The following is a 27,050-nucleotide window of genomic DNA, read 5'->3' as shown; positions in this document are numbered from 1 at the left end:
TTTCTGACTCCCACTTGTTTAACCATGGGGTGGTACCAGCTCAAGCAAATGGTGCCTCTGCATGGGAAAGATTTATCCATCTAGTCCAGCATTGTCTGCCCTGAACAGCAGTGGCTGTCTGGGTCCTCAGGCAGAGACCTGACCCATCACCTCCTCCCTCATCCTTTGTAAACTAAGGATGCCAAGGACTGAACCCAGGACATTTTGCCTGCAAATCAGGTGCTCTACCACTGAGCTCTGGTCGCTTCCTGCAGTATGCACACTGCTGAGGCACTAATATGGAGAATGGCCCATAAATGCAGCCTATACATTTTTACCAAGTTTTTTCTAACACAACATTGGGGGTGAATTTGGAGGATCCTCCTTGGCTGAGAGATCTGTCAGGATTCTGAGGGAAGTTAAAAGAATTTCAATGATGTTAGAGAAAAAACTTCTCAAGGAAAAGGCAGAAATGGGCAAGTGAAATTATCAAGGGGCTGGAGCAACTCCCCTATGAGGGAAGTTTACAACAGCTGGGATTGTTTAGCTTGGAGAAAAGGGGAGTGAAGGTAGATAAGGCAGAGGTGTACAAAATTATGCATGGTGTGGACAATGTGGATAGGGAGACATTTTTCTCCCTCTCTCATAATACTAGAACCCGGGGTCGTCCCATGAAGCAGATTGGTGGGAGAGTCAGGACAGATAAAAGGAAGTACTTCTTCACACAGTGCATAGTTAAACTATGGAATTCACTCCCACGTGATGTAGTTATGGTCACCAATTTGGATGGCTTTAAAAGAGTGTTAGACAGATTCCTGGAGGAGAAGGCTATCATTGGCTGCTAGTCCTGATGGCTATATACTGCCTCCAGTATCAGAGGCAGTATGCCTATGTACACTAGTTGTTGGGGATGGTCTGAAAGCACATGAGGAAGCCAACTTGCTGAAGCTAAGCCAGTCTGGGTCTCGTCAGTGCTTGGAGGAGAGACCACCTGGGAACCACATGTAACCACCTTGAGTTCCAGATGGTAGAAAAGTGGGATATGAATGTAAAAAATAAATAAACATGGGCAGGAGGGTGCTGTTGCATTCATCTCCTACTTGTGGGTTTCCGTGGGCAGCTGGTTGGCCACTGTGTGAACAGAATGCTGGACTAGATGGACCTTTGGTCTGATCCAGCACAGCTTTTCTTATGTTCTTATGAAAAAGAAATTTCTACTGTGTGTTCACAAAGGAATTCCATCTTCAGTGCTGTCCATCCAGGAACACCTTTTACTAATCTTAATATGTTTTTGTGTGTTTCCTTTCAAACCTTCAGCCTATTCTGGCTTTCTTCCAGTCCATTAGAGACTATACAGAATGTATGTTTTAATTTGGGATGTCGGAGAATTTCTTTTGCTATTTGCGTTGCCCTTATTTTCGCCGTAGTCTACGTAAATCTTTACGTAGACTACCCGTGCCCAAATAAGGAACGCAAATGGCGGTGCCCATGGGTGCCGCCATTTGCGTACGCGCTTTTTTTTTTCAAAGTCAGCCATGATAGGCTACGTAAAGATTTACGTAGCCTATCACGGCTGACTTTGAAAATCTAGCCGTGATAGGCTACGTAAATTGTTATGTAGCCTATCACGTGTTTGTTTGTTTTTTTACAATTTACTTTTTTATTTCGCGGCTGGGGAGACGGGGCGCTCCCCCCCGGTCAGAATTTCGGCGGGGAGGGATGGGGCGCCTCCCCCCCAGCCTGAATTTCGGCCGGGAGGGGCGGGGCGCCTCCCCCCCGCCAAGAATTTCGGGGGGGGAAACAGAGCGCCGACCCCCCCCACCGAAAACAGCTGCGGGACCAGGTAAGGGACTTTCGTCCATCCCTAGTTTTAATTAGGGATATTAGGGAATTCCGCCAGAGAAATTCAGCTCCCCAGAATCCATGGCGGAACGGAGCAACCCGCCCCACCACCCCGTGAAACCCCCCCACGAAACGGATCCTACCTGGCTGTGGCTCTGGCGGCAGTGGCAGCTCCAGCGGCGACAGCTCCAGCAGAGGCTCCAGCAGAGGCTCCAGGGCTCCAGCTGCTGCTGGACTGCGGCCGCAAATGGCGGAGGCTCCAGCGGCCGCCATTTGCATCCCTGGCAAGCCATGATAGGCTATGTAAGTATCTACGTAGCCTATCACAGCTCAGGGCAGGGACACAAATGGTGTAGCCACCACCATTTGCTTCCGTGTCTTTAGCCATGATAGGCTACGTATATATTTACGTAGCCCACCATGGCAAAAGACAGGGGTGCAAATGGCATAGCGGCCGCCATTTGTGCCCCTGTCTTTTGCCATGATAGGCTACGTAAATATATACGTAACCTATCACGGCAATAAGAAGGAACGCAAATGGCGGCTGCCGTAGCCGCCGCCACTTGTGTCTGTGTCTTTAGCCGTGATAGGCTACATATATATTTACGTAGCCTATCATAGCTAAAGACATGGACGCAAATGGCGGCAGCTACGGCGGCCACCATTTGCGTTCCTGTGCAGCCCAGCGGCCAGATGTCTGGCTGCGGGTGGCCCTGGCCAGCAGCTCTGCGGAGTTGCCGTGGAGCGGAGCCGGCTGGGGAGAATTCTGGGTGGAGGGACGGAGCACCTCCCCCGCTCCAGCAGACGTTGCCACCGGAACAAGGTAAGGGATTCATACATCCCTAGTTTTAAATAGAAGAAGTTTTCCACTTGGCTTCTCGCACTACAGCTGAAGTTGGTCATGCTATGGAAACAAACTGTGCACAGAGCTTTGGAAGCTGGGGCTGGGGAGACGGGGTACTTCACAGTTTCCACAGCTGCATGTTCTGCCATCACACTGTATTCTAGACTTCAGCCTTCCCCAACCTGGTGCCCTCCAGTTGTTTTGGACTTCACTTCACCTCTGTTTTGCCAATAGGCAATGGTTCTTTTTGAATATTCAGAGGCAGCTAACACACCACTGGGTGAAGGAAAAGAAGATTATTTGGCTAAAATAGGCTAATAAAGCAAGAAAAAAGCAAGACAATACATTAAAAGCATAAAGCATATGACCTTTCATCTACTGGGAACCTTGGCATCTTATCTGATCAGCACATCAGATAACATCAGCAGCAAACATAACTGCATAATGGGCTAGCCCCTCAGCACCTGTTCTGGATCTGGAGGTGAAGTTCTGCCCTTGGGAGGGCCCCAGAGAATCATAAACAATTCCCTTGATCCTTCCCATTCTGGACATGATCCAATCATCTCAAGAGTGTTTCAGTCATTCTTGTATACTAGAGAACAACCAGCCTCAACAGTTGGCAGGCAGCCAATATGCATGGCTGTTGGTCTGCTCAGAGATCAAATAGGATGTCTCTAAGAGCAGGACACACTGGTGAGTATTTGATCCCTCCAGAAACTGATGGATCTTATTTAGAGTCCAAGAAAGTACATTGATAAGGTCACAACTAAGTAGACAAGGTGACTCGAACAAAGTTCCTTCCATTTGTGTTTTCTGGCTTTGCTATGAATGGCTCTCCTGCAAACAAACAACATGACACATAATCTCCTTCTGTTTGCAATCAACAAAAGTGTTTCTTTGACATTCTTAAGACATTATCAGGCTCTTTGTGGCTTAAAAACATAAAAGAACACTTTTTGCTTATTGAATACTATTTATTTGAGAGAGAGAGAGAGAGAGAGGTGTCAGGGTCCAGGCCTCAAGCCTGGACAGGTTTCAATGTCTGGGAGATCCAGATCTCGGATGATTCCAGGTTAGGCTTTTATGACGCTTCCTTCCCAGAATTTCACAGGGGGTCCAGATATTGCTGTCTCCCATTATAACACACACAGCCACATGTGTTTTCCCTCCCCTTCAAGGTGTGTCCAAGAGTTTTATCAGTTCCCACAGCAGGGTAACAAGGAAACTCAATTGGCCTGGTTCCTTGAGACCTGGCAAAAACATTGCCTTCTGCATTGATTGCACAGCAGTTCTGCAACAGAGAAATCCATATGGAAAGAGTTCTGAGAAAGCAGGGACTTTGAAAATCAGTGATATAGGGAGTGACTGCTAAATCTTCTTCCATGGGAGTTTGAAAAAGAAAGAAATAAAAGCTGGAGAGGTACAGTATCTGTTGAGGATGCTTTGGGTATGCAAAAGAAGGAAGGAAGGAAGGAAGGAAGGAAGGACAGAAAGAAAGAAAGAAAGAAAGAAAGAAAGAAAGAAAGAAAGAAAGATGGAAGAAGTGGTGGGAAAGCACAGGAGGGCTACAAAGTGAAGACAACTTCTAGATCCCCTGTAAAATTCTATAAATAAGGCAGGGCAATTTTACACTAAAAGCCTCACTTCTTGTTCCCATTTGAAAGCCTCTTTGGGGGCAGTGGGACACAGATAGGCAGTCATGTACTGGAGCCAGGGCTCACAGGGATGCAGGGCTGGTTCTTTTTTTATTAGCAGGAATGGTGATGTCATCTGCCATCCCCATTAGACTTCCCTGTTCCCTCAGAGCTGAGCTGCAGTCCTCACAGCAGCTGGGGGGAAATGAATTTTCTCAGCATCAATATATTGTTCCCTGTTGAAATTCAAAGCATTTGTGGATGGCTTGGTCTTGAATGGGCAATTGATGTTGGGCATATTGCAACCTTGTCTACAAGTTACTGGAAAGGGGAAGTCTTGCAGTTAGTTAGTTCATGGGGATTTTGACCACAACTAGCCTCAGGATCTCTAAGCCTACAATGTGGTTTCCTGTGATTTCTTGCTTTTGCTCCTCCCCTTCTTCCCCTCTCTCTGACATCCGCCATTGCTGGGAGCTCATGTTTTTGCTGTTGCTCCTGCCTGTGTAATAGAACACAAAATGGACTGAACAAACTCTTTAAAAACTCTATGCTGTACCTGTATTATATATGCAAGAATATTTTGTGAGTAAAACTGCAATCTTTCTTTCATTGAAGAAGGGTGTGGTCTCCGTTTATAGTCTGTGTGCATGTGGGACTGGTGAATGCTCATTCTGATTTACGTTTTGTTTTTTGTCTGCTAAGTGCCTTTCTAGCAGAAGGCATAATTACTAAATACTCCCATCAATTGAGACCCGTGTGCTTTATAAAAGACCTGTTCCTGGGGGAGATGAGAACTGCTAGAACTGGTTTGTTGAATTGGATCAACACAGTGTCTGCATTTTTGGACCCTCTGTGGGGGCGTGGCTATGGGGACGGTCACGATGAGTGCCTTCATTTCAAAATTTAGCACTACACTACTGCAGATAAGCAGAGTTGTTCTAACTCATGGGCGGTGCCTTGTTTTCTTGGCATTGGTCACTCCTCACGTGTGTTCTGCTAGAAACAGGAGGTGCTGAGTAAACTGCACCGGGACTGGGACTCCTTGGACTTAGAGACCCACAGGTTTCCTTCAAACTCTGTGATGCAATGTTAGCAGAGGCGTGCTTCTTTTCGTCTGACCTCCTTCTTCCTAAATAGCCGTAGGGTGCCGAATCAGCACTGTGTTGCTATACATACATTCATTTCCCATTGGAAGCATTGCTCTGAATAGACTTATCCTTAGTGCTGACATTTTGATGCAGGCTGTTGTGACAGGGGAGGAATGTCAGCACCTGACAAGGGAGAGCAGTTCAGACAGACAGCTTGCCGTTTCTCTTTCACACCACTGCCGTTTGTGTGGGGTGCCCTCAGCGGCAGTTACGTCAGGTCAGGAAATGGCTACAAAGGCAAAGCTGAGTTTTGGTTTCTTCCTGACATGCCGTGTGTGTGTGTGTGTGTGTATTTAAATACTACTTACAAAGAGAGCATTTTGATTGGGAAAAATTTCTAGGGGATATCAGAGGCAGGAAGCCTATGTACAGCAGTTGCTGGGGAACATGGCCGGGACGGTGATGTTGCACTGTTGTCCTCCTGGCGGGTTTCCGGCGGGCAGCTGGTTGACCACTGTGTGAACAGAATGCTCAACTAGATGGACCCTTGGTCTGATCCAGCAGGGCTGTTCTTATGTAGCCATTTTAGTCCATTGCAGCAAAAACAACCAAGAGTCTGGTGGCATTTTAAAGAAGAACTGCTGTTTTGAGCTAGCATACTGATCAGTCCGGACCTGCTCCCATACAAGCTCTGGATAATGGTCTTACACAGCAGTGGCACAAGTTCTCCCACTCCCTGAGGTGGGAGGATGTGCATTCCCGCTCAGCCACTGCTGTCATCGCTGCCATGCGTCCCCCAAACACACACACACAGGCAGTCTCCAGGGCCGCCTCACAATGCCTCACTTTGAGGAAGGCCTCCACAAGGTGAAGCATTCGGGCCTGGAGGTTGCCTCTCAAGGGAGGCTGCCTGCCTAATCTCTCACTCTGGGAGAGTCCTCAAAGCAAGAGATCAGGTGGCTGGGCAGGCTCTCCGGAGAGGCTGCCCACCCAGTCTCTCACTTTGGGAGAGGGCTCAGAGTTAGGCAAGTGTGCTGTCTGGAGAGGCTGCTTGTGTGCCCAATCTCTCATTCTGAGGACTGTCCCAGAGAGAGAGGTAGCCGGGCAGCTTCCCTAGAAAGCCCATCCTCCTGATGTCTCGCTCTGGTAGTGCCATTAGAGCAAGAGATGGTACTCCAAGGAACCCTTCTGGCCATTCTTCCCCTGTGACGTTCGGACAGTGCCCACAGGGGCCTTCCTGGTGTGAGGGTAGCGTGATCCACCACCCCTCCTGATCTACTGCCTGAGCAGGGGATGCAGTCTGCCTCATTGAGGGGGGGCAGCCCTGGTTTTACATATAGCTCTTCTTGACTTTGACAGTGCTCAGAACTCAGTCAGAAACTAAAAAAAAAAAATTAAAATCAAAGGAAAATGTGTCAAATACGGATCATATGTTCTGAAACTGTGGTATAGCTCCTCCCTGCTGATCAATGTATGGTGCTAATGGATTTTCACCTGGGTAATTATCTCTTGAAATAGTTATTATTTGCCGAAGTAATCAACTTTAGTCTTTGTGCTTCTAACAGCAACTTGTCTCATTTTTTCCTTGTCTGATGAAGACCTCTGTTTAACTGAAAGCTTCCAATTAATATGGGGATGTTATCTTGAATTATATGCAGAGTAATGTGATCCACTACAAAACCAGTGCAGGCCAGTAAAGAGAAGTGCTTGATACAACCCTTTTATTTTATTTTTTTCTATGTAACTATTAATTTATCCAATTTTAGACATGAAACCTTTACTCTAAATACAGGACAATATGAAGAAGGGGAGGCATATCTAACAGGGGCAGAGGGAGAAGCCGGAATGGTTTACTGCTTGTATTGTATTGTACAATGGAAAAAAGAAATCTAATGAACTGTTAGTAACATACACACACACGCCTGGAAACTTGAGACAACAGATTTTGTATTTCTTATTATTTAGAACCAAGAAAATTTAAAATGGCATTGGGCAGGCGGGGGGGTTCACTTTTGTAGGTTCCAAAGTGCTCAAGGCAAGGATGGAATCTCTAAACCAAACCAACAAACGGTGAATGACTTTAACAAACTTCTCTGTTTTGCATTGTAGACCTGCGGAGAATGACAGCTGGTTTCATGGGCATGGCTGTGGCCATCATCCTGTTTGGATGGATTATCGGGGTGCTGGGCTGCTGCTGGGACCGAGGCCTTATGCAGTATGTGGCAGGACTTCTCTTCCTCATGGGAGGTAAGGGAACACAGGGTGCAAAGAAATGTCATTTTGCTTCTTTTCTTTTCACATAAGATGTTTCCTTTCAAAGTACCAGAGAACCTAGTCCAGATCTGCTCTTCCATTCGTGTAAATCAGCAGCAACCTGTTTAAAATCTGTACAACAAACAGTTCGCATAGCTGTACAGGCAGTGGAGGCTGGTGGCTCCGAGTTTGGTGGGGCTGTGATTGACTTCTGGGTTTCAATCAGAACCAGCCAGAATTCTAAAGGATCTATCCAAGGTACTGAGCCTATTTGGGAGATAGGGTTACAGACTTCAGATAGCTCCTTTAGAGTTCTGGCTGGTTCTGACTGAAACCCAGAATGGATTTATGGCCCCACCACAATTGGATCCACCAGCCTCGACTGTATGCAGGACTTTTCTCGAGTGCTCACATAACTTCACTTGCATTATCTCACTAATCCTTGCAGTGTTATTTATAAGGGTAGGAAGACTTAACTTTGTGGGATCTGCTTATTTTGAAAAATAGAACCCCAAGATCGAGCAACCTAGGGCTAGGTGCAAAATTTTATTTATTTTTTTAAAGTGTTTTAATCCCACCCCTCAGCCAAAAGGGCTCCCAGAGTGGCTTTAAACAAAATGGTTCCTGTCTGCTGGCTTACAATCGAAAAAGACACGACACACAAAAAACGGGATGGGTAGGGAAGAGGAAAAAGTGAAATATTTGCAGAAGTAATCAACTCCAGATGTTTTGGTCTACAACACCCATCAGCTCTAGCCAACATAGCCAATGGTGAGGGATGATGGGAGTTGTAGGCCAGCACATATGGAATGCCACTCATTGCCCACCCTGGGTTTAAAAAGTTTTCCACTCATTCCAGAGAGAAGGGAAACCATCCCTATTTTCTTAACTAAACTTGTGAAACGTGATTCTCTTAAGTTTGTGCGTTTTTGACCAGTGATTTTTGAAACAAGGGAATGTGATGGCACTATGGTACTTTTCTTCTAATTAATCCAAGTTCTTCAGTTAGACCTTTAAATCCACCAGCTTGTTAACACTGGAAGAGTCTAAAGATATGCACAGCTACTTGTTCACAATATCAGTACTGCCTTTACACTACAGTATCACCTCTGCACAAGCCACTGAACAGAATACACCGTTATTTTCACTTCATTTTTTTCCACTAGTCAAGCAACTTTAATAATTGGTATCCTTAAAAAATAAATAAATCTATAATTAAACTTCTAGCAGAGTCTAGCTGATCAGTTGTACCAATTCATCTCTTAAAGCTTGCAGCTAAAGTTTAATCAGACAGTCTGTCTGTTAGTTCATTTCCATAAATAACTAGTGATAGGGCAATTTTCCTTAGTTTTCCCCAATTTCCACTCATCTTCTGCAAATGTTCCTTTGCAAGGCAAGTGCAAAAAAGAAAAAGAAAAAGCAACAACCTTAGGTCTTTTTAAACATCCACAAAAACAGATGGCGGGGGGTGGGGGGAGACTGGATTAATACCAGCCATCATCCCTCCTACATCTTCCTATGCACAAATATTTCACCTTTGAGACAAAGATGGTGGCAGGGACGGATCACTGGGGACGGGAATTCTCCTTCACAGAGAACTTCTTCTCATTAATTGGAAATGATGTTGTCCTTTTCTGCTGGGGGAGTATAAGATTTGTAGTTCCCTCTGCATCCTGTATTGAATTAGGAGGCAGGGGAAACTAGAATTCCCATGTTCCTGGGGATGAAATGATGCTCCTGTAATTTCCAAATTAGGAGAGGCCTGTCAAGGCCTCTCCTGTACTTAGCCATCCTTGTTGCCTGTGACCCCTTCCTTCTTCTCAAAGGTTTGGGGGTTTTGTAGAGGGGTAGCAAGGACATCTGGTGTAGCAGCAGCCATGGGAGTTAATTCAGTTGCAAGCTGGAGCTGAATTCAAAGGGGGCCCTGAATTCAGTAGAGCGAGACATTTTGAATCAGGAAGTGTGTATTCTGAACAGGAATGGAGGAGAAATTCATTTGGTCTGGATTTTTATATAAATTTAACCAATTCACACATCCTGAACATATCTATTAACCAGAATACCTATTAACCAGAACATATCTATTAACATCTAAATCTGCACTTTTCAGAATTGTGCAATGCAATTCACAACTAAAAAATGCACACAAATGCCTATATTAAGAAAAAGTGCACCCCCAAATCCCTACATTAGGGGAAAGTATGCACAAAAATGCATTATATTAAGGTAAGATTGCTTGCAAAAAGTGTGCATGCTAGGAAACGTGGATATAAAACTGTGTATATTAGAAGAAATGTGCAAGAAAATGTGCACAGATTTTTGTGTGGAGCGGGTTTTTTTTTTTTTTGCCAAATCTGAAAACTGATGTGGAAAGGGGTCAAAACAAACTTATAGTCAGGAAAATAAGAAACTGAACAAAACTGAAATGGATAGATTCTCACCCATCCCTAATTCTGAACTCTTCCAATTACAACTTTGTCCCCATCGATATAAATGACTGCTCGTGCTAGTGGTCTGCTTGAATGAGCAACATAACCAAGGTTGAGCACATGCCATGATTCCATCTGAAAATTATGTATGTATGTATGTATTTATGAGAACGTGAGCTTCCATTTATTTCTTCAAAATAGCAAGGTTCTAGGTCTCATTGTTGCAAGACATGCTTGAAAATATGTGGACAATGTGTGGCAAAATCTCAGAAACCACAGGCGTGGCTTTTCATAAGATTTTTCGTGGGTGGAGGGCCTTTGTATAGCTTCTTGCTCTCATCATCAGTAGGAAAACCAGAATAAATTATGTAAATAGGGGAAATTCAGAATAAATTATGCAAATTAGCCAAGCTTCAATAATGTCTACAGTCACAGTCTTCAGCTGTGACTGATGCTTAGCATGGAATCGGGATTGTCTGGTGATAGAATTTTTATTTTATTTATTTTTTAACCATGGAATAGACAAAGCCCTGAGAGTCATATTGGATAAGCATAGGCATACAAGCAGGGATTTCCGCATTCTCAGCTCACCTTGCTCATGGATATTGTTCAGTCATTAAGTCGTGTCCGATTCTCCGTGACCCCATGGACCATAGTACGCCAGGCCTTCCTGTCCTCTGCTCTCTTCCGGAGTGTGCTCAAATTCATATTCATTGCATTGATGATGCTATCTAGCCATCTCATCCTCTGCCGTCCCCTTCTCCTTTTGCCTTCAATTTTTCCCAGCATCAGGGTCTTTTCCAGGGAGTTTTCTCTTCGCATTAGGTGGCCAAAATATTTGAGTTTCAGTTTCAGTATCTGTCCTTCCAATGAGCACTCAGGGTTGATTTCCTTTATGATGGACTGATTTGACCTCCTTGCAGTCCAGTGGACTTGTAAGAGTCTTCTCCAGCACCACAGTTCGAAGGCATCAATTCTTTGGCGCTCAGCCTTCCTTATAGTCCAGCTCTCACAGCCATACGTTGCTACTGGGAAAACCATAGCTTTGATTAGACGGACCTTTGTCGGCAAGGTGATGTCTCTGCTTCTTACTATGCTGTCTAGGTTTGCCATAGCTTTCCTCCCAAGGAGCAAGCGTCTTTTAATTTTATGGCTACAGTCACTGTCTGTGGTGATCTTGGAGCCCAAGAAAATAAAATCTGTCACTGCTTCCATTTCTTCCCCTTCGATATGCCAGGAAGTGATGGGGCCAGATGCCATGATCTTAGTTTTTTTAATGTTGAGTTTCAAATCAGCTTTTGCACTCTCCACTTTCACCCTCAGCAAGAGGCTCTTTAGATCCTCTTCGCTTTCTGCCATTAGGGTGGTATCGTCTGCATATCTGAGGTTGTTGATAATTCTCCCAGCAATCTTAATTCCGACCTGTGATTCATCCAACCCGGCTGGTTCTCATGATGTACTCTGCATATAAATTAAATAAGCAGGGCGACAATATGCAGCCTTGTCATACTCCTGTCCCAATTTTGAACCAATTGGTTGTTCCATGTCCGGTTCTTACAGTTGCTTGTTGACCCTTGTACAGGTTTCTCATAAAGTGGTCTGGTACTCCCATCTCTTTAAGAATTTGCCACAGTTTGTTGTGATCCACACAATCAAAGGCTTTAGCGTAGTCAGTGAAGCAGAAATAGACATCTTTCTGGAATTCTCTTGCTTTCTCCATGATCCAGCGAAAGTTGGCGATTTGATCTCTAGTTCCTCTGCCTCTTCGAAACCCAGCTTGTACTTCTGGTAGTTCTTGATTCACATGCTGCTGAAGCCTGGCTTGTAGGATTTTGAGCATAACCTTGCTGGCATGTGAAATGAGCGCAATTGTGCGGTAGCTTGAACACTCTTTGGCGTTGCCCTTCTTTGGAATTGGAATGTAAACTGACCTTTCCCAGACTTGTGGCCACTGTTGAGTGTTCCAAATTTGTTGGCATATTGAGTGCAGCACTTTAACAGCATCATCTTTTAGGATTTTGAATAGCTCATCTGGAATACTGTCATCTCCGCTAACTTTGTTGTTAGTAATGCTTCCTAAGGCCCACTTGATTTCACTCTCTAGGATGTCCGGCTCAAGTTCAGTGACCGCACTATCATGGCTATCAGGGACATTCAGATCTTTCCTGTATAGTTCTTCTGTGTATTCTTTCCACCTCTTCTTAATCTCATCTGCTTCTGTTAGGTCCCTGCCTTCTTTGTCCTTGATCATGCCCGTCTTTGTACAAAACGTTCCCTTGAGATCTCAGATTTTCTTGAAGAGATCTCTAGTCTTTCCCATTCTATTGTTTTCCTCGATTTCTTTGCATTGTTCATTTAAGAAGGCCTTCTTGTCTCTCCTTGCTATTCTCTGGAACTCTGCATTCAGTTGGATATATCTTCCCCTTTCTCCTTTGCTTTTCGCTTCCCTTCTTTCCTCAGCTACTTGTAAAGCCTCATCAGACAGCCACTTGGCTTTCTTGCATTTCTTTTTCTTTGGGATGGATTTCGTTGCTGCCTCCTGAACAATGTTACAGACCTCCATCCATAGTTCCTCTGGCACTCTGTCTATCAGGTCTAATCCCTGAAATCTATTCCTCACCTCCACTGTATATTCATAAGGGATATGATTTAGGTCATACCTGAATGGTTTAGTGGTTTTCCCTACGTGTTTCAATTTAAGCCAAAATTTTGCAAGAAGCAGCTCATGATCTGAGCCACAGTCAGCTCCAGGTCTTGTTTTGACTGACTGTATAGAGCTTCTCCATCTTTGGCTGCAAAGTACATAATCAATCTGATTTCGATATTGACCATCTGGTGATGTCCATGTGTAAAGTCGCCTCTTGTGCTGTTGGAAAAGAGTGTTTGCTATGATCAGCATGTTCTCTTGGCAAAACTCTGTTAGCCTTTGTCCTGCTTCATTTTGTACACCAAGGCCATGCTTGCCTGTTATCCTAGTTATTTCTTGACTTCCTACTTTAGCATTCCAATCGCCCATGCTTGTCCATTTTAGTTCGCTGATTCCCAAGATGTCGATGTTCAATCTTGCCATCTCATGTTTGACCACCTCCAGCTTACCTTGATTCATTGATCTTACATTCCAGGTTCCTAAACAATATTGTTCTTTACGGCATTGGATTTTCTTTTCACCACCAGACACATCCACAGCTGAGTGTCCTTTCGGCTTTGGCCCAGCCACTTCACTCTTTCTGGCGCTACTTGGAAATTCCCTCTGCTCTTCCCCCGCAGTATATTGGACACCTTCTGACTTGAGGGGCTCATCTTCCGGCGTCATATTTTTTAGCCTTGTGGTACATTCCATGGGGTTTTCTTGGCAAGAATACTGGAGTGGGTTGCCATTTCCTTCTCCAGTGGACCACATTTTGTCAGAACTCTCTGCCATGACCTGTCCGTCTTGGGTGGCCTTGCACGGCATAGCTTATGGCTTCACTGAGTTACGCAAGCCCCTTCGCCACAACAAGGCAGTGATCCATGAAGGGGACAGCCCCTTATAGCTACAGGGGAAAAAAAGGGGGGTATTCCACCTGTGCTGGAGGGGTTGTATCCAATGGGCTGTATTCAAAATTAGTTTCACCTAGGTCCCATCTGTTTCAGTGAGTCTACTCTAAGTAGGTCTAACATTGGATACAACCCCTGGATTCAATCCTGAACCAGGGTTCGATGGTGCCCAGGAGTGCGTTTGCACAGCTGAGGCTAGTGCACCAACTGTGCCCATTCCTGGAGGTGATGGACCTGGCCACAGCGACACATGCATTCATTACATCTCATTTGGACTAGTGAATGTGCTCGACATGGGGCTGCCTTTGAAAAGTGTTTGGAAACTTCAATGGGTCCAGAATGCTGCAGTCAGATAGCTGACCAGAGCCAGTTACAGGGAGCACGTGACTCCCTTGTTACAAAGCTCCATGGGCAATTGATCTGTTTCCAGACACAATACAAAGTGCTGGTTATGACCAGTAAATCCCTATATAACTTCAAACCAGGCTATTTGAAAGACCACAGTCTCCCATATGAGCCTCCCTCAGGGTTTATGATCTCTGAGGGAGACCCTTCACTCAGTCCCACCACCATCAGAGACACGTTTGGTGGTATGCAAGAGAGGGCCTTTTTGGTGGCTGCTCCCAGGCTCTGGAACTCCCAGCGAAGGGAGGTTAGTCAGGCTCTCTCTCTTCATTGTCCTTCCACCAGAAGGCAAAGACATTTTTATTCAGGGAGGCCTTTGGCATGTGAGCTGGTTTGCTGCTGAAGGGGTTTTTAACCAACTGGGTGCTGTCTATTTCTTTTCACTGCAATGTTTTTAATTGATTTGCTTTTAAGTTTTAACTGAGATTGTTTTTCCATCTGTATTTTACTATTGTAAAATAATGGGAGATAAACTTAATAATAAATAGTTTGAAGGACATCTGCAGAGATTGCCCAGCTTTTCTGGAGTTGGTGGGCAAGGTGATGGTTGGATTATTTAGCAATGATGCCTCCTGTTAGAAAGGCAATTAGCAGAAAACCAAAACAAAAAGGCAAAACATAATAACCATTTACTAGTCCCACATGCACACAAGCTATTTTAGGATAAAAGAACGGAGACCATGCCCTTCTTCAGTGAAGAAAAGAAACCAGTTTTACTCACAAATATTCTTGCATATACAGTGCAGGTACAGCATAGTGTTTCAAAAAGAAGTTTGTTCAGTCCAATTTGTGTTCCATTACACTGGCAGGAATGAGAGTAAACATAAGTGCTCCTGGCAGTAGTGGGGGTCGGGGGGGGGGGATAGGAAGGGAGGAGCGAAAGAAAGAAATCACAGGAAACCACACTGTAGGCTATAGAGATCCTTAGGGTAGCTGTGGTCAAAATGCCCATGAACTAACTGCAACACTGCCCCCTTCCAGTAATTTCCAGATGAGGTTGCAATATTCCCAACAGGTGGATCATCCAATCTGGCATGACCATGTTGGCACGGGCATCTCTAGGGTAGAGTTTTGACAGTTTGGACAACGTATGTCCAAACACTCTCACACACACACACACATATAGACCACTGACACCTTTCAACAACCCAGGAAAGTGGAAGTAAAGAATAAAAACTGGGAGAGATTCCAAATCTTCTCTTAGTAGGCAGAACCATTGGGGAATTCCAACCTCAATGCACAAACGATACTTGAAACATCCAAAACTGTTAGATATCCATGAATATGGTTACACAGAGTGACATTGATACAAAAATACAAAGGAAGGATGCCACTAGTTTTTAATGAGTCAAAATTTTGGCTGAACAAAGTTCAGGGTACGTGTGTTTTTAATTGTGTTTGTATGTGAGAGCAGCCATATTGACATAATATGCTTAAGACATCTGTGAGGTATTTGATTTAGCACTTGGCGGTGGGGGGAGGATCCTGGCACTGTACAAAAATCAATACGAGCACAAGTCAAATGAATTAGACATTGCGTAACTGGTATAGTCCCAAAAGCAATTGTTAACAGGAAAATTATCATTAAATGGAAGGGTTGCACAAACATCAATTCTTGACCCAGCGCTATTCAATATCTTTGCCAACCATCTGGAAGAAAATAGAAAATCATTGCAGATAAACACAAGGACTAGTGGGATGGCAAAGAATGACAACTATGTCAATTTTACAAAGTGAACCAACTTGTTTAGTATGCTTCTCAAATTTGAGGAGCAGACATTTTAATACAGGTGAAATGTTGGGGTATGAGGAGCATAGAATGTAACGGACACCCAGCAATTTTGACATGAGCCACTGACCCATAGCAGAAGTTCAGATGTCATATTTACTCTATGGCAAAGTAGTAGGTTCCAGATATGTCCTTTGGTGAAATTATCCAGACTAGGCATAGTGCTGACTGATTCACACCCATGTGGCAAGGAACAGGAGTTAGCCTTGAGGTGCTCCTAGACTAGACTTTTATTGTGTGATCCTGCTGCCTCATTCACAGAATTTTACAGGGGATCCAGACAATGTTCTCTTCAACGTGGAGCCCTTCTGCATTTTCCTGCCACTTCTTTCGTCTTTTTTCTTCTCAGGAAAAAAACCCAGTTAATGCAGGGGGTACTGAACCTCTTTCAGCCTAAGAGCCAAATTCAATTTTGGAGAAGCCCTTGGGGACAGCATTCCAGTGACGGTTGGGTCCAAAGGCAAAAGGGGTGAGACCAAACGTACCAGCATATTTCAGTTTAAAGCCCTTTCTCCCAGTAACCAGAGGTGTTGCTAGGCAGTGAAAAGATTTAGGGCCCAGATCCACATGACACAAATCTGCATAATATCTGCATATGCTATTTATGCAAATTTAGAAATAATTACTTAAATTTCACAGGCAGCAAAGCTAGCCAATTAATGTCTCATCCAAATCACCTCAAATTAAGTTCTTCAGTTAATTTGTCCCCTGATCCAGATCATTCCAAACCAATGAAATTTCTCCCTCAGCCACATTGCCATGCAGGGGAATATGGAGGGGTGTTTGTAAAGGAAGGCAGGATCTCTGGGCTCAACCAGCCCCCTTTGATCCACTGCCCCCTCCTCTCGAAGCCAGCTGAGCTAAGCCTGGGAGGACAGCCCAACCTTCTCCCCACCCAGTGGAGGAGACAGTAGTCACTGACCCAGGAAAGAAATAGCAGCAATAATTTTGAGGTAGATATTTATTTACAAGTAAGGGGCAAGGGAATGGGAAGAGAAGTAAGACAAAGTACAATTTAGAATTTCCCCAAGTACCAATGCCCCATTTGGAAACCCAGCATAGACTAAAACAATAAAAGACTACATAATCCTAGTCTACTCACAACCCCCAAGTAGGATCCTTTGTTAATGCCAGCACACCAACACCTTCCACCTGGACCAGATGGAAAACCAAAGGACAAAGAAGGATGGCTGTTTGTCTCTTTTTGTCCTATTCCTTACCCAGCTTCTAGCTCTTCATCCCCCCGCCCTTCCCTCAGGGAGGATGAGCTGGGTTTTTCACATCTCTCTAGCTGTGCTGGCCCGTTGGCAGGCTGAGCTGGTTTATGACCTTGAGTCCCTGATAAGGCCTCTGTCCTGGCACCTTTGATCCTGGCATAGGCCACATCTCTTCCTCCTTCCAGGAGGCCTGACTTGTAGATCTTCTTGCAGGATCCCACTCCTTCCTACTATAAAACACTAAAACACAATCTAAAACTATGCAAAGTAAAATTAACTCTTTCCCACCACATCTTTGGTCCCATGAGGCCTTTTCCTTGACAGTGTTGCAGCATGTAGGAAGGGGAGAGTTAACCCTTCCCTCACCCTTGAAACTGGCCCCTTGCTTGGCAATTAAGCAGAGGATGAAACCTTCTATTGGCACCAGTGGAAATGTAGACTAGCTCCAGGGCCCTGGAAAATAGATTCGGGGCTCAGGCCCCGTGGGCCCAGACCTATCAATGCCCCTGCCGATAACTAAGCCATAGGAGAAGCTTTTCAACCTTTCTGAATGGGAGGAAAACTATGTAGAAGCTGTGAAGCCACCAAATGATCAGGGGGAAGGGGTGGGGCCAGAGGAAGGGGGCATGGGCTTTGGGGGAACCCCAGAACACCAAATTACGACCCCAGGCAGACCGGATTTGGCCCATGAGCCTGAGGTTCACCACCCCTGCATTAAGGGATAGCTGCACAATGCCTCTGACAGTTAGTGCCAGGACCCCGCCACCTGGAAGCAGCATCACATTCACATGATCACTCACATACAGGTGCGCATGTGCACACACTCAGTGAGGCTGGTGGCTCCACTTTCATTGGGGCTGAGATTCCATTCTGGGTTTCCATGAGAACCAGAAAGAACTCTAAAGGAGTTATCCAAGGTGCAGAACCCATTTGGAGGGTAGGGTTCAGACCTTGGATAGCTCCTTTAGAGTTCTGGCTGGTTCTGATGGAAACCCAGAGAGGATTCATAGCCCCACCAAAATCAGAGCCGCCAGCCTCCCCTGCATGCACCTGTAGCCATACGTCAGCGTTTGCACATGAAAACACCTATGCTCATTACACCCACTCGCCCAATATCACCACACCTTCTTTGCGTGTGCGAGGCCTCTCTATAGGCCACAGTCCACATTAAAAGTGATACACACCTAAACTGAACTCTCAGCTTCAAATGTGCAGCTTTGGCCAGAATTGGCTCTTGATGTTGATTGGCCCTCCCGCTGCTCTGTGTCACTTGCAGTACTGGGAATGGTGGCTAGGCATTTATGAGAATTTCATTTTGTTTTGTTCTGGACCAGGATTGACCCCATTGGCCCTGCTGAGCGCAAACACATTTTTCGGGGAATGCTCGCATGTCCCACAGCTTGCATTTGCATTTGAAACATGTGCACTTTGAAATATGCATTAGGTGGGGAGCAATGTGAATTTTCATGCTTCGGTCAATGGGGGAACATGCATATCTGGGTGCGCACTTTTCCCATTCAAACAACAAGAATAACAAGAATCTCACAGTCGGGATTCAGAAATGAGGCAAACCCAGCTTCAAGGTGAAAAGCAGAGGGCCTCAACTGGATGGAGCTTTGCTGATCCTCCCAGTCTTAATGGCACCATCTTAAAATGCAGGCGACCCTTTGGGGGATTATGAAAATGGGAACTAATGGGGATGATAGGCATGTCATCAGGCAGGGCCGGCCCTACCATTAGCCAGAGAGGGGCCGTTGCCTCAGGCAGCAGATGCTGGGAGGTGGCAGCAAGTTGCAGGAGGAGAGAGCTGTGGGCCATGTGACCTGCTCTGCAGCTCCTAAGTTAGTCTGCAGCCTTCAGGGGTAGTGGAGGATACTGTCCCATTATCAGTGTTGAAGACAGATCCATCAGCCGCTCCAGTTGGCTTTTGTACGTGGAATGGGAAGGAGTACCATCTTGTCTCTGCCTCAGGCAGCAAAAGGTCTTGGGCCGCCACTGTCCCCAGGAATCCCACATAATACAAGGCAGCTGTTTTGGAGGGTTTCTCAGGATACCCTACAATCTCTACAGTTAGGAAAGGCCCTCTGTGTCAGACAGTCCCTCCCACACACCTCCTAACCACCCCCACCCCACCTGTCCTGCAGCTGGCACGTGTGCATTAGACTCGGCCATAGCGCAACTAACACACATACGCTGGCTGTGGATTTGGAAAGGGAAGGCATAAAGAACTTTGCAAGGGAGGGAGGAAGAAGTGGCAGCCTGTTGGCTGCTCCTCTCAGCCCAGCCAACTCCCTGCTGGGGAACATGAGCCTCAGGGTGCTATTGCCCTCACGTCCTGCTTGTGGGCTTCCCAAAGGCATCCGGTTGGCCACTGTGGGAACCGAATGCTGGACTACATAGGCCTTTGGGTCGATCCAGCATGGCTCATCTTATGCTCATCCAGTGGAGGCGGGTGGCTCCGATGTCAGTGGGGTGGTGAATCTGTTCCAGGTTTCAGTCAGAACTCTAAAGGAGCTCTCCAAGGTACACCCTGGATAACTCCGTAGAGTTCTGACTACTTCTGACTGAAGCTATTGGCGAGGGGAGGCAGGATTGGGCTGCATTAAGTGCATCTGACCACAGCCCATGTAGAGTTCAGCAAGGCTGCCATTAGGTAGTCCTTCCCAAGCACATGAACTATGTTTTTTGCTTCCTGCTTATTTAGGACATCCAGACAATCTTGAAGGGACAGGGTGGGAATCACCTGTCGAGCTCTGCCAGTTAAAAGCACAGGCACACCTGCCAGAAAAAAGAGGTCCCAACATTAGGAAGGACTGCACACTGGAACAGATTGCTCCTTCGACCCTTGAGCCAGAGTTTGCAGAATGAAGATGAATATGTGTGACATCTGTCAGGAGCTACCATCTCTCCACTTTGGTGGCTTCCAGATCACCGAGATGCTGCTTTGTTTTCCACTGGTGCAATAGTATAACACCTCATGTGATTTTAGTCCTGTGGATTTCAAAGATTTAAAGCAGCCAGCTTTTGAGAGAGAGAGAGAGAGAGAGAGAGAGAGAGAGAGAAAGAGAGAGAGAGAGAGAAAGAGAGAGAGAGAGAGAGAGAGAGAGAGAGAGAGAAAGAAAGAGAGAGAGAGAGAGAGAGAGTGCTGTTTCCTGGCTCTTTTTCAGAGGCCAGAGAAGCCAAGAATTTTGGAGCATCTTCTTTTTTAACTTGTTATGTTGACCACTTGGGGAGAATGTTAAGCAAGGACAGGGTCACCGGCATCCTGGGTATTCTTTAGCAGAATAGACCCCTCCCAGCCCTTTCAAACAAATGAACAAACAAAAGACCCGATGTTTTCCACATATTCAGTTTATTTGTGTTTTGCCACAATACTCTAGGAGTGGCCCTTGGGGTAGTTTTAACATATGGCATTGCTACAGATGACTGGATACATTGCTACCATGTCTTGTCTGGAATACAGTATTTCTTTCACTTCCAAGTGTAGACAGCTCCTGGCCACCCTTAATGCAGTATTATGTACCTCAAAACCTTCTTATACATACATTTTTACCAGTTTCTCTCAAGTTAAAGGGCTTTGACTCAATATTTTTGGTACAGAACCCGCATGTTGCTGTCACTGGAATAATGGATTCAAGGAGTACAAGCCTGTAGTAAAGAAAGGTGAACAGGGGGACCTTTTAATAATCATGTTGATGGGGGAGTTTCAGCAGTGCAACTTTTCTCATTCTCTGAATGGCAACCCATTCCTGCCAAAATGCTGCCGCCACCGCCACCTCCTCCTCCTCTACTGTTGTTGAACATGCAGGGGCCTTGTCCTCCTTTGCAGGACAAGGTTACCCTATAAGGCAGCCTAGTACCCTCCTCCAGATGTGTTCAACTGCAACCCCCATCATTCCCAGTTAGCATGGCCAATGATGGGAGTTGTGCATGCTTTGTATACAGAAAGTCCCATGCTTGGAGCACATGATTTGTATGCCAAGCAGGCTTCCCCAACTTGGTGCCCTCCAGATGTTTTGGACCACAGTTCCCACCATCCCTGACCATTGGTCATGCTGATGGGAGTTGTAGTCCAAAAGATCTGGAGGAGCCCAGGCTGGGGAAGGCTACTGCAGAGCCACAGCCAGGAAGCGTAGACAATATTAGGTTACTTGGGCCTATGGTCTGACCCAGTATAAGGCAGCTTCATCTGTTCAATTGAGCAATTAGTTAATATGCGAACACAACTAGCCAGGCAAGCTGTCGAGTCTCTTGGATTTTCCAGACATTCAGTGCTCCAGATACTTCATTGTTCAACATTTTGGCTTGAGAAATATGTGAACTATGTGTTTGCTTTCGTCAAATCCCTCCTCGAAGATGCTGATTCTGGGAATAGCTCTTGCTTAACCCTCCCCCTTCTTTCCCAGCTGCAATGAATTTAACTTCAAGCCCCCTCAGGAGTTCAGTTATTGTTACTGCTGCTACATACCCCAGAAGCTGTGCGTTCAGCATTTATGAAAAGGGGGCACTGCACGGAGATGGCTTTGGCTTTCTCACTAACTCCAGACATCAAACCACCAGGGAGCCTGGCCAGTGGACACATAAGAAGAGCCATGCTAGATCGGACCGCACACCTATCTAGTCCAGCATTCTGCTCCCACTGTTGCCAGACAGATGCCCATGGGAAGTCCACAAGCAGGACATGAGTGCAACAGCACCTCCTCGCTCATGTTCCCCAGCATCTGGTAAAAAGAGGCATACTGCCTTTGATACTGGAATTAATCTATAGTCTTCATGATTAGTAGCCATTGATAGCCTTATCTTCGATTAATTTATCTAATCCCCCTTTAAAGCCATCCAACTTGGTGGCCATCACTACATCTTCTGGAAGTGAATCCCATGGTTTAACTATGCTCTGTGTGAAGAAGTCCTTCCTTTTATCTGTCCTGAATCTCCCACAAATCAGCTTCATAATATGACCCCAGGTGGTAGGATTATGGGACTGGGAGAAAAATGTCTCCCTATTCACTTTCCCCATGTCATGCATAATTTTGTACACCTCTGTCATTTCTCTCCATACTTACCTGTTTTCCTAAGCTAAACATTCCCAGATGCTGTAACCTTTCTTCACAGGGGAGTTGCTTCAGCCCCTTGATCATTTTGGTTGCCCCTTTCTAAACCAACATCACCAGCAGGTATAATCCCATTTTATGCATGCATTTAACACCCGAAGGATTTATGTGAAGGTGCCCTATGTTATGTTATTTTGTAGGTTTGTATGAAGCTCTTATAACAACCAGCTAGTATAGAAACAGTTGAGCAAGGAGCCAAAGGATCAGGTCTCTGCAGAGCAGATTGAATGGCCTTGCTTCCCATCTCTCCTTCTATTGTAGCCTGATGGAATGGCCAGATTTCATTTTCTGACACTTCTCTCTTTTTATCTTACCTGGCCCCTCCCCCTATTGTCTTCTCATTGCCGAGTTTTAGATGTCATGTTCCTTGGGGCAGCTTCATGTCTTTGGGAGGGGGCTTATGCCATAAAGCTTGATATCCACCGATGGTGCTGCATGAATTATGCCAATAACAGCAGCGTGTGTCATTAAAACTGCACCTAAACACTTATCCGTGCCATGCCATGTACATCAGTCTTTTTCATAACTTTTGGTGCCTGGTAGGGATGTTCCTATGGTTTCTGGCATTGTGGGCATCCTATAGCTCCATAATCCTTCACACCATATTTTTGGCGCACTCCCTCAGTTTTATCTCCAGCAATAATTTGCCCCTCCATTCTCTCTTGTGCTTTACTGCCATCAGTGTTGCCATGGAAAATCCAGGCAGCCATTTTGTTGGTGAGGGGGTGGGTAGGAGGAAATGTAAGCATCTTGCAGTTGCCAGGCAACGTGAGGATGTTTAATGGACCCCTTTTCCCCCTCCAGCCAGCAAAATGGCTACCTATAGTTTTTGCGGCAGTAAGAAGCCTTGGAAGTTGAGCAATAGATAGGACCCGGCAACAGGCTGCAGAAATATAATAACCGTAATCAGGACACTTCAGAGAAGAAATAACCATTTCGAACCAGTTTGGGATATAACTGGACCAAACAAAATATATATTGGGGTGGGGGTGTGGTTCAAATTGCTAAGCAGTAAGGTAGGGTGGTAGATCAATTTTAACATTAGGAGTACAAGCTGCCAGCTTTTCAGCCATCCTCTGTAACTGTGCTTTTAATAGCTTGATCTGCAGAGATTAGCAAGTGATAATGTTTATTTCCATGCTGGGAAAAGCTCCACTTGCTGAGTTTTGCACACCAAGTTGCTATTAAAACCAGAAGAGCAGACTTAAGCCCTCTTTTTCCTGGTCAGTTGGCAACCTTATTAGCAGCCCACCTTTCAAAGCTGTGGAGTTGAACGGTCTGCCTCAGGGATGATTTCTGTGCTGTTTAAGAAATTTAGCTCTCTTTCAGCACTGTTTTTTCTGCCAGCTGCTATTACTCAGCATAACAAGGATTTGAATTGAGTGTTGAATCTGATTATATCAAGGGATTTGTCAAAAGGGATCATTTGTGGGCTATTATCTCATACTCTCACATCTAGAATCCCACCATGAGGAAGCAGCGCTCTCAGATGCATTATATATTGCTACTAAAAATGTGTTTGCAAGGAGGTTTAAAGTCTATCTTTCCTCTTCAGGAAATTACAGACTTGGGCAGTTAGCGGACAGGCCTCCCAAAAATGTTCCCCATTGATGTTTTCTATACTTTTTTTTTGGTTTTTTTCAGTGCAAGTGTCACGTTTGTTTAACAAGGGCACAATACACCAGGAACATCTCCTTTGTGAATCCTATAAAGTGAATGGGAGCTGTGCTTGCACACAATTATTTTCAGTGCAGCTCATGCACAAGATACCTATGTGGTGAGTCATCCCCTGTATTCTGAACTTGACTTGTTTCGGTCAGAATGAGAAGGTTTCATGAGCATTCTCTTTATTCCCAGAGAGTAATAACTACCTGATTCTGTAGCATTGCTGAAGCTAAGTGGGAATAAGCCCTGGTTATTGCTTGGGTGAGAAGAACCCCAAGTAAACTACTCATAACCACGCAATCTTATACATGTCTACTCAAAAGTAAGTCCCATTGAGTTCCAGGTCAGTGGGTATAGGATTGCAGCCTCAGCTTTCAAAAGGAAGAACTCAATTAATTAATTAATTAATTAATTAAAGTTTCTACCCCACTCGAAAGAGCTGAGCCCAAACTGTAGGAGCGCAGGTGTCTGGATATATTAGTTCAACAGCGATACGTTAACCCCAGCCTTCTTCAACCTGGTGCCCTCCAGATGTGTTGGACTGCAACTCCCATAATCCCCAGCCAGCACAGACAATGGCAGTCCAACACATCTGGAGGGCACCAGGTTGGGGATGGCTGTGTTAGGCTTTCCTTTACCAGAGCTTTCCCCACTCAGTTTGTGTAGAAACAATCTCAGAACTACATTTGTTCCCAAACTACTTGCAAGAAACTTCTGCTCCACCTCTTAAGTGTTTCACTCAGCCTTGGATCTACTCCTAGGCAATAGCCTTTTTCCAGTCTCTCTCTCTGCTTCCCTCTTCCCTCTCCTTTCCAGGTCAGAGAAACAGGTCACAGCAGGAGGAGTTGGGAAATATCTTCCTTAGCAGTCCCATTTTATTGGAAAATCTTGGCAATTTTTGTTTCTAATGTTGGAGACATCAACTCTATCTATCTATTGCATTTATACCCCATCTTTTTTCCTCTTGCAAGGAACCCAAGGCAGCTTACATTATCATCCTCCTCTCCATTTTATCCTCACAACAACAACCCTGTGAGGTGGGTTGGGCTGAGAGTCTGTGACTGGCCCAAAGTCACCCAGTGAGCTTCCATGGCCGAGTGGGGACTAGAACCTGGATCTCCCAGCTCCTAGTACAACACTCTTGCCACTACACCACACTGGCTCTAGGACTAGAAAAGGTGAGTGAATAGTCTCCAAGGAAAAAAAATGGAGTGAGAGATGGACAGATATGTTCCAATTGGTGAGCAATTAAAAGTGGCATAGGTAGGCTCAAGGAAGACTAGTGGCACACCTTTCAGTGACAACACGGGCACTGTCCAATACACGCCTGTGGCAAAAGCACAACCATTGTCTCCAATGCGAAATCATGCGGGATAGCTGCACTTGTTCAAGTGAGAAGGATTGTTCTTTCCCAGCAACTGCAATTCATGGTCTGATTACAAGGATGCAGATTTGAATCTCAGAGAACAGGAAACTTTGGTGGGATAATGTTATTTAGGCAGGTTTGCAACATTTGTGCAGACTACTTGGGAGACGGTGGATGCCTGGAAAGACTCACAAAGAGGTCCACATTTTGTCCCACCCAACCCTTCTTCTTTTCCATGCCCTGCACACAACAACTCACATCCCTTCCACAACTTTTGTCATCTGATAACAAAGGAGAGAGGGCACCCTCCCTGCCCACAGACAGCTAGCCCCATTATACATTTCTGTTCACAAGGGTCAGGACGGAGTCCATTATTACCTTGCATTATTTCTCTGCTGTGTGGTTTTATGACACCATTTCATTCGCAGAAAATCTCCTCTTTTGCTGACCTTTTGTCTCTAGTAGTCTCATAAAAGCTTTTATGCTCATACCTATTGTATCTAGGCTTTTGCCATTAGCCACCCACGACCAGAGTTCCATGCCCTAAGGTGAGGTCAGAGCGGCATCCAGCAATGCTTCACAAAGCTCCTTGGCTCTCTGTTTATAGGAGCTTTTCACCACATATGTATCCCTTGTATGAAATTCCTTTTCCAAATGTATTGCACCAGGGGTCAGGAATGTGCGGCCCTCCTGATGTTTTGGACTCAATGGAGGCTGGTGGCTCTGATATCAGTGTGGCTGTGAATCTCTAAAGGGGTTATCCAAGGTGCTGAATCCATTTGGGGGATTAGGTTCAGCACCTTGGATAGCCCCTTTAAGGGCTCTGACTGAAACCTAAAGCAGATGCTCACTAACATCGGAGCCACCAGCCTCCACTGGTTGGACTGTAACTCCCATCGTCCCTCGGTGTTGGCTATGCCGGTTAGAGCTGATGGGAGTTGCAGTCCAACAACAGCTGAAGGTCCACATGTTCCCCACCCCTGTCTTACACCAACAGTTACTTTCAGCTTGTCCCCTCCTATGCCATTAGAACATCAGAAGAGCCCTGCTGGATCAGACCAAGGGTCCACCTAGTCCAGCATTCTGTTCACACTGTGCTCAACCAGCTGCCCATGGGAAACCCACAAGTAGGACTTGAATGCAACATCATTCAAAACCAAAACAGCAAGAGAGGTGTGTACCAAAGCAGCAGGTTGGTGAGCCCCCAGTGGAGTAAAGAGTAGCTGGGCAGTGGTCAGACTGGGTATGCCTGGCCAGACTGTTCATCCCTCTAGTCCAGTATTGTCTATCTGACTAGCAGCACCCCACCTGAGTCTCAGATAGAGGTCTTTCCCATTGCCTTCTGCCCAACCCTCTTAACTGGAGACACCAGGGATTGAACCTGGAGCCTTGTGCATGCAAAGCAGGTGCTCCACCACTGAGTGCTGGCCCTCCCTAAGAATACAGTGTTACTCATAATATCATAGATACGTATCGAATATTACTGAATATTATCCCTACTGAATATTAGGGGTGTATGGTCGCACCAGCATGAAGAGCTCTGTGATGGCTAAACTGCCTCTAAGTGGAAGAATACATATAGGCGTATCATTTCCAGTCCTGCCTACTCCCTTCTCATCTCCCCCACCCATTTTTCTGTGCTACATGAAACACAAGACAGCAAAATTGCTTTTGAAAATAGTGGCTGGCCCTGGCCCAGGGGTCTTGCTAGGGATGCTGTAGAAATTCAGGATGGACTAAAATGAGCTTGGATTTCTAAGAATATGACCTGCAGAATCCACTGCGACCCCCTCAGGCCGCGGGAGTCCGTGGACTTCCCGATCTTTTTTTTTTTTTTACTTTCCCAAAATTTATGCATATTTATTTGCAGGGAAACACACACGTTTCTGCT

At 45.5% G+C, this 27,050-nt stretch overlaps 1 protein-coding gene across 1 annotated transcript in view; it reads left to right on the top strand.

The window, feature by feature from the left end:
- Nucleotides 1-27,050, top strand: part of TMEM178B (transmembrane protein 178B) — a 440,499-nt gene that overhangs the window by 385,033 nt on the left and 28,416 nt on the right. Inside the window, exon 3 of the mRNA XM_084811725.1 lies at nt 7,497-7,634. Within this exon, the coding sequence (XP_084667851.1) occupies nt 7,497-7,634 (138 nt within the window). The remainder of the gene's footprint in view (nt 1-7,496; nt 7,635-27,050) is intronic.

The sequence above is a fragment of the Heloderma suspectum genome, chromosome 7 (assembly GCF_057233095.1).
Source record: "Heloderma suspectum isolate Gila_16-S chromosome 7, 16-S_ref, whole genome shotgun sequence".
Taxonomy (NCBI): domain Eukaryota; kingdom Metazoa; phylum Chordata; class Lepidosauria; order Squamata; family Helodermatidae; genus Heloderma; species Heloderma suspectum.
This window is presented reverse-complemented; position numbering and strand designations above follow the sequence as displayed.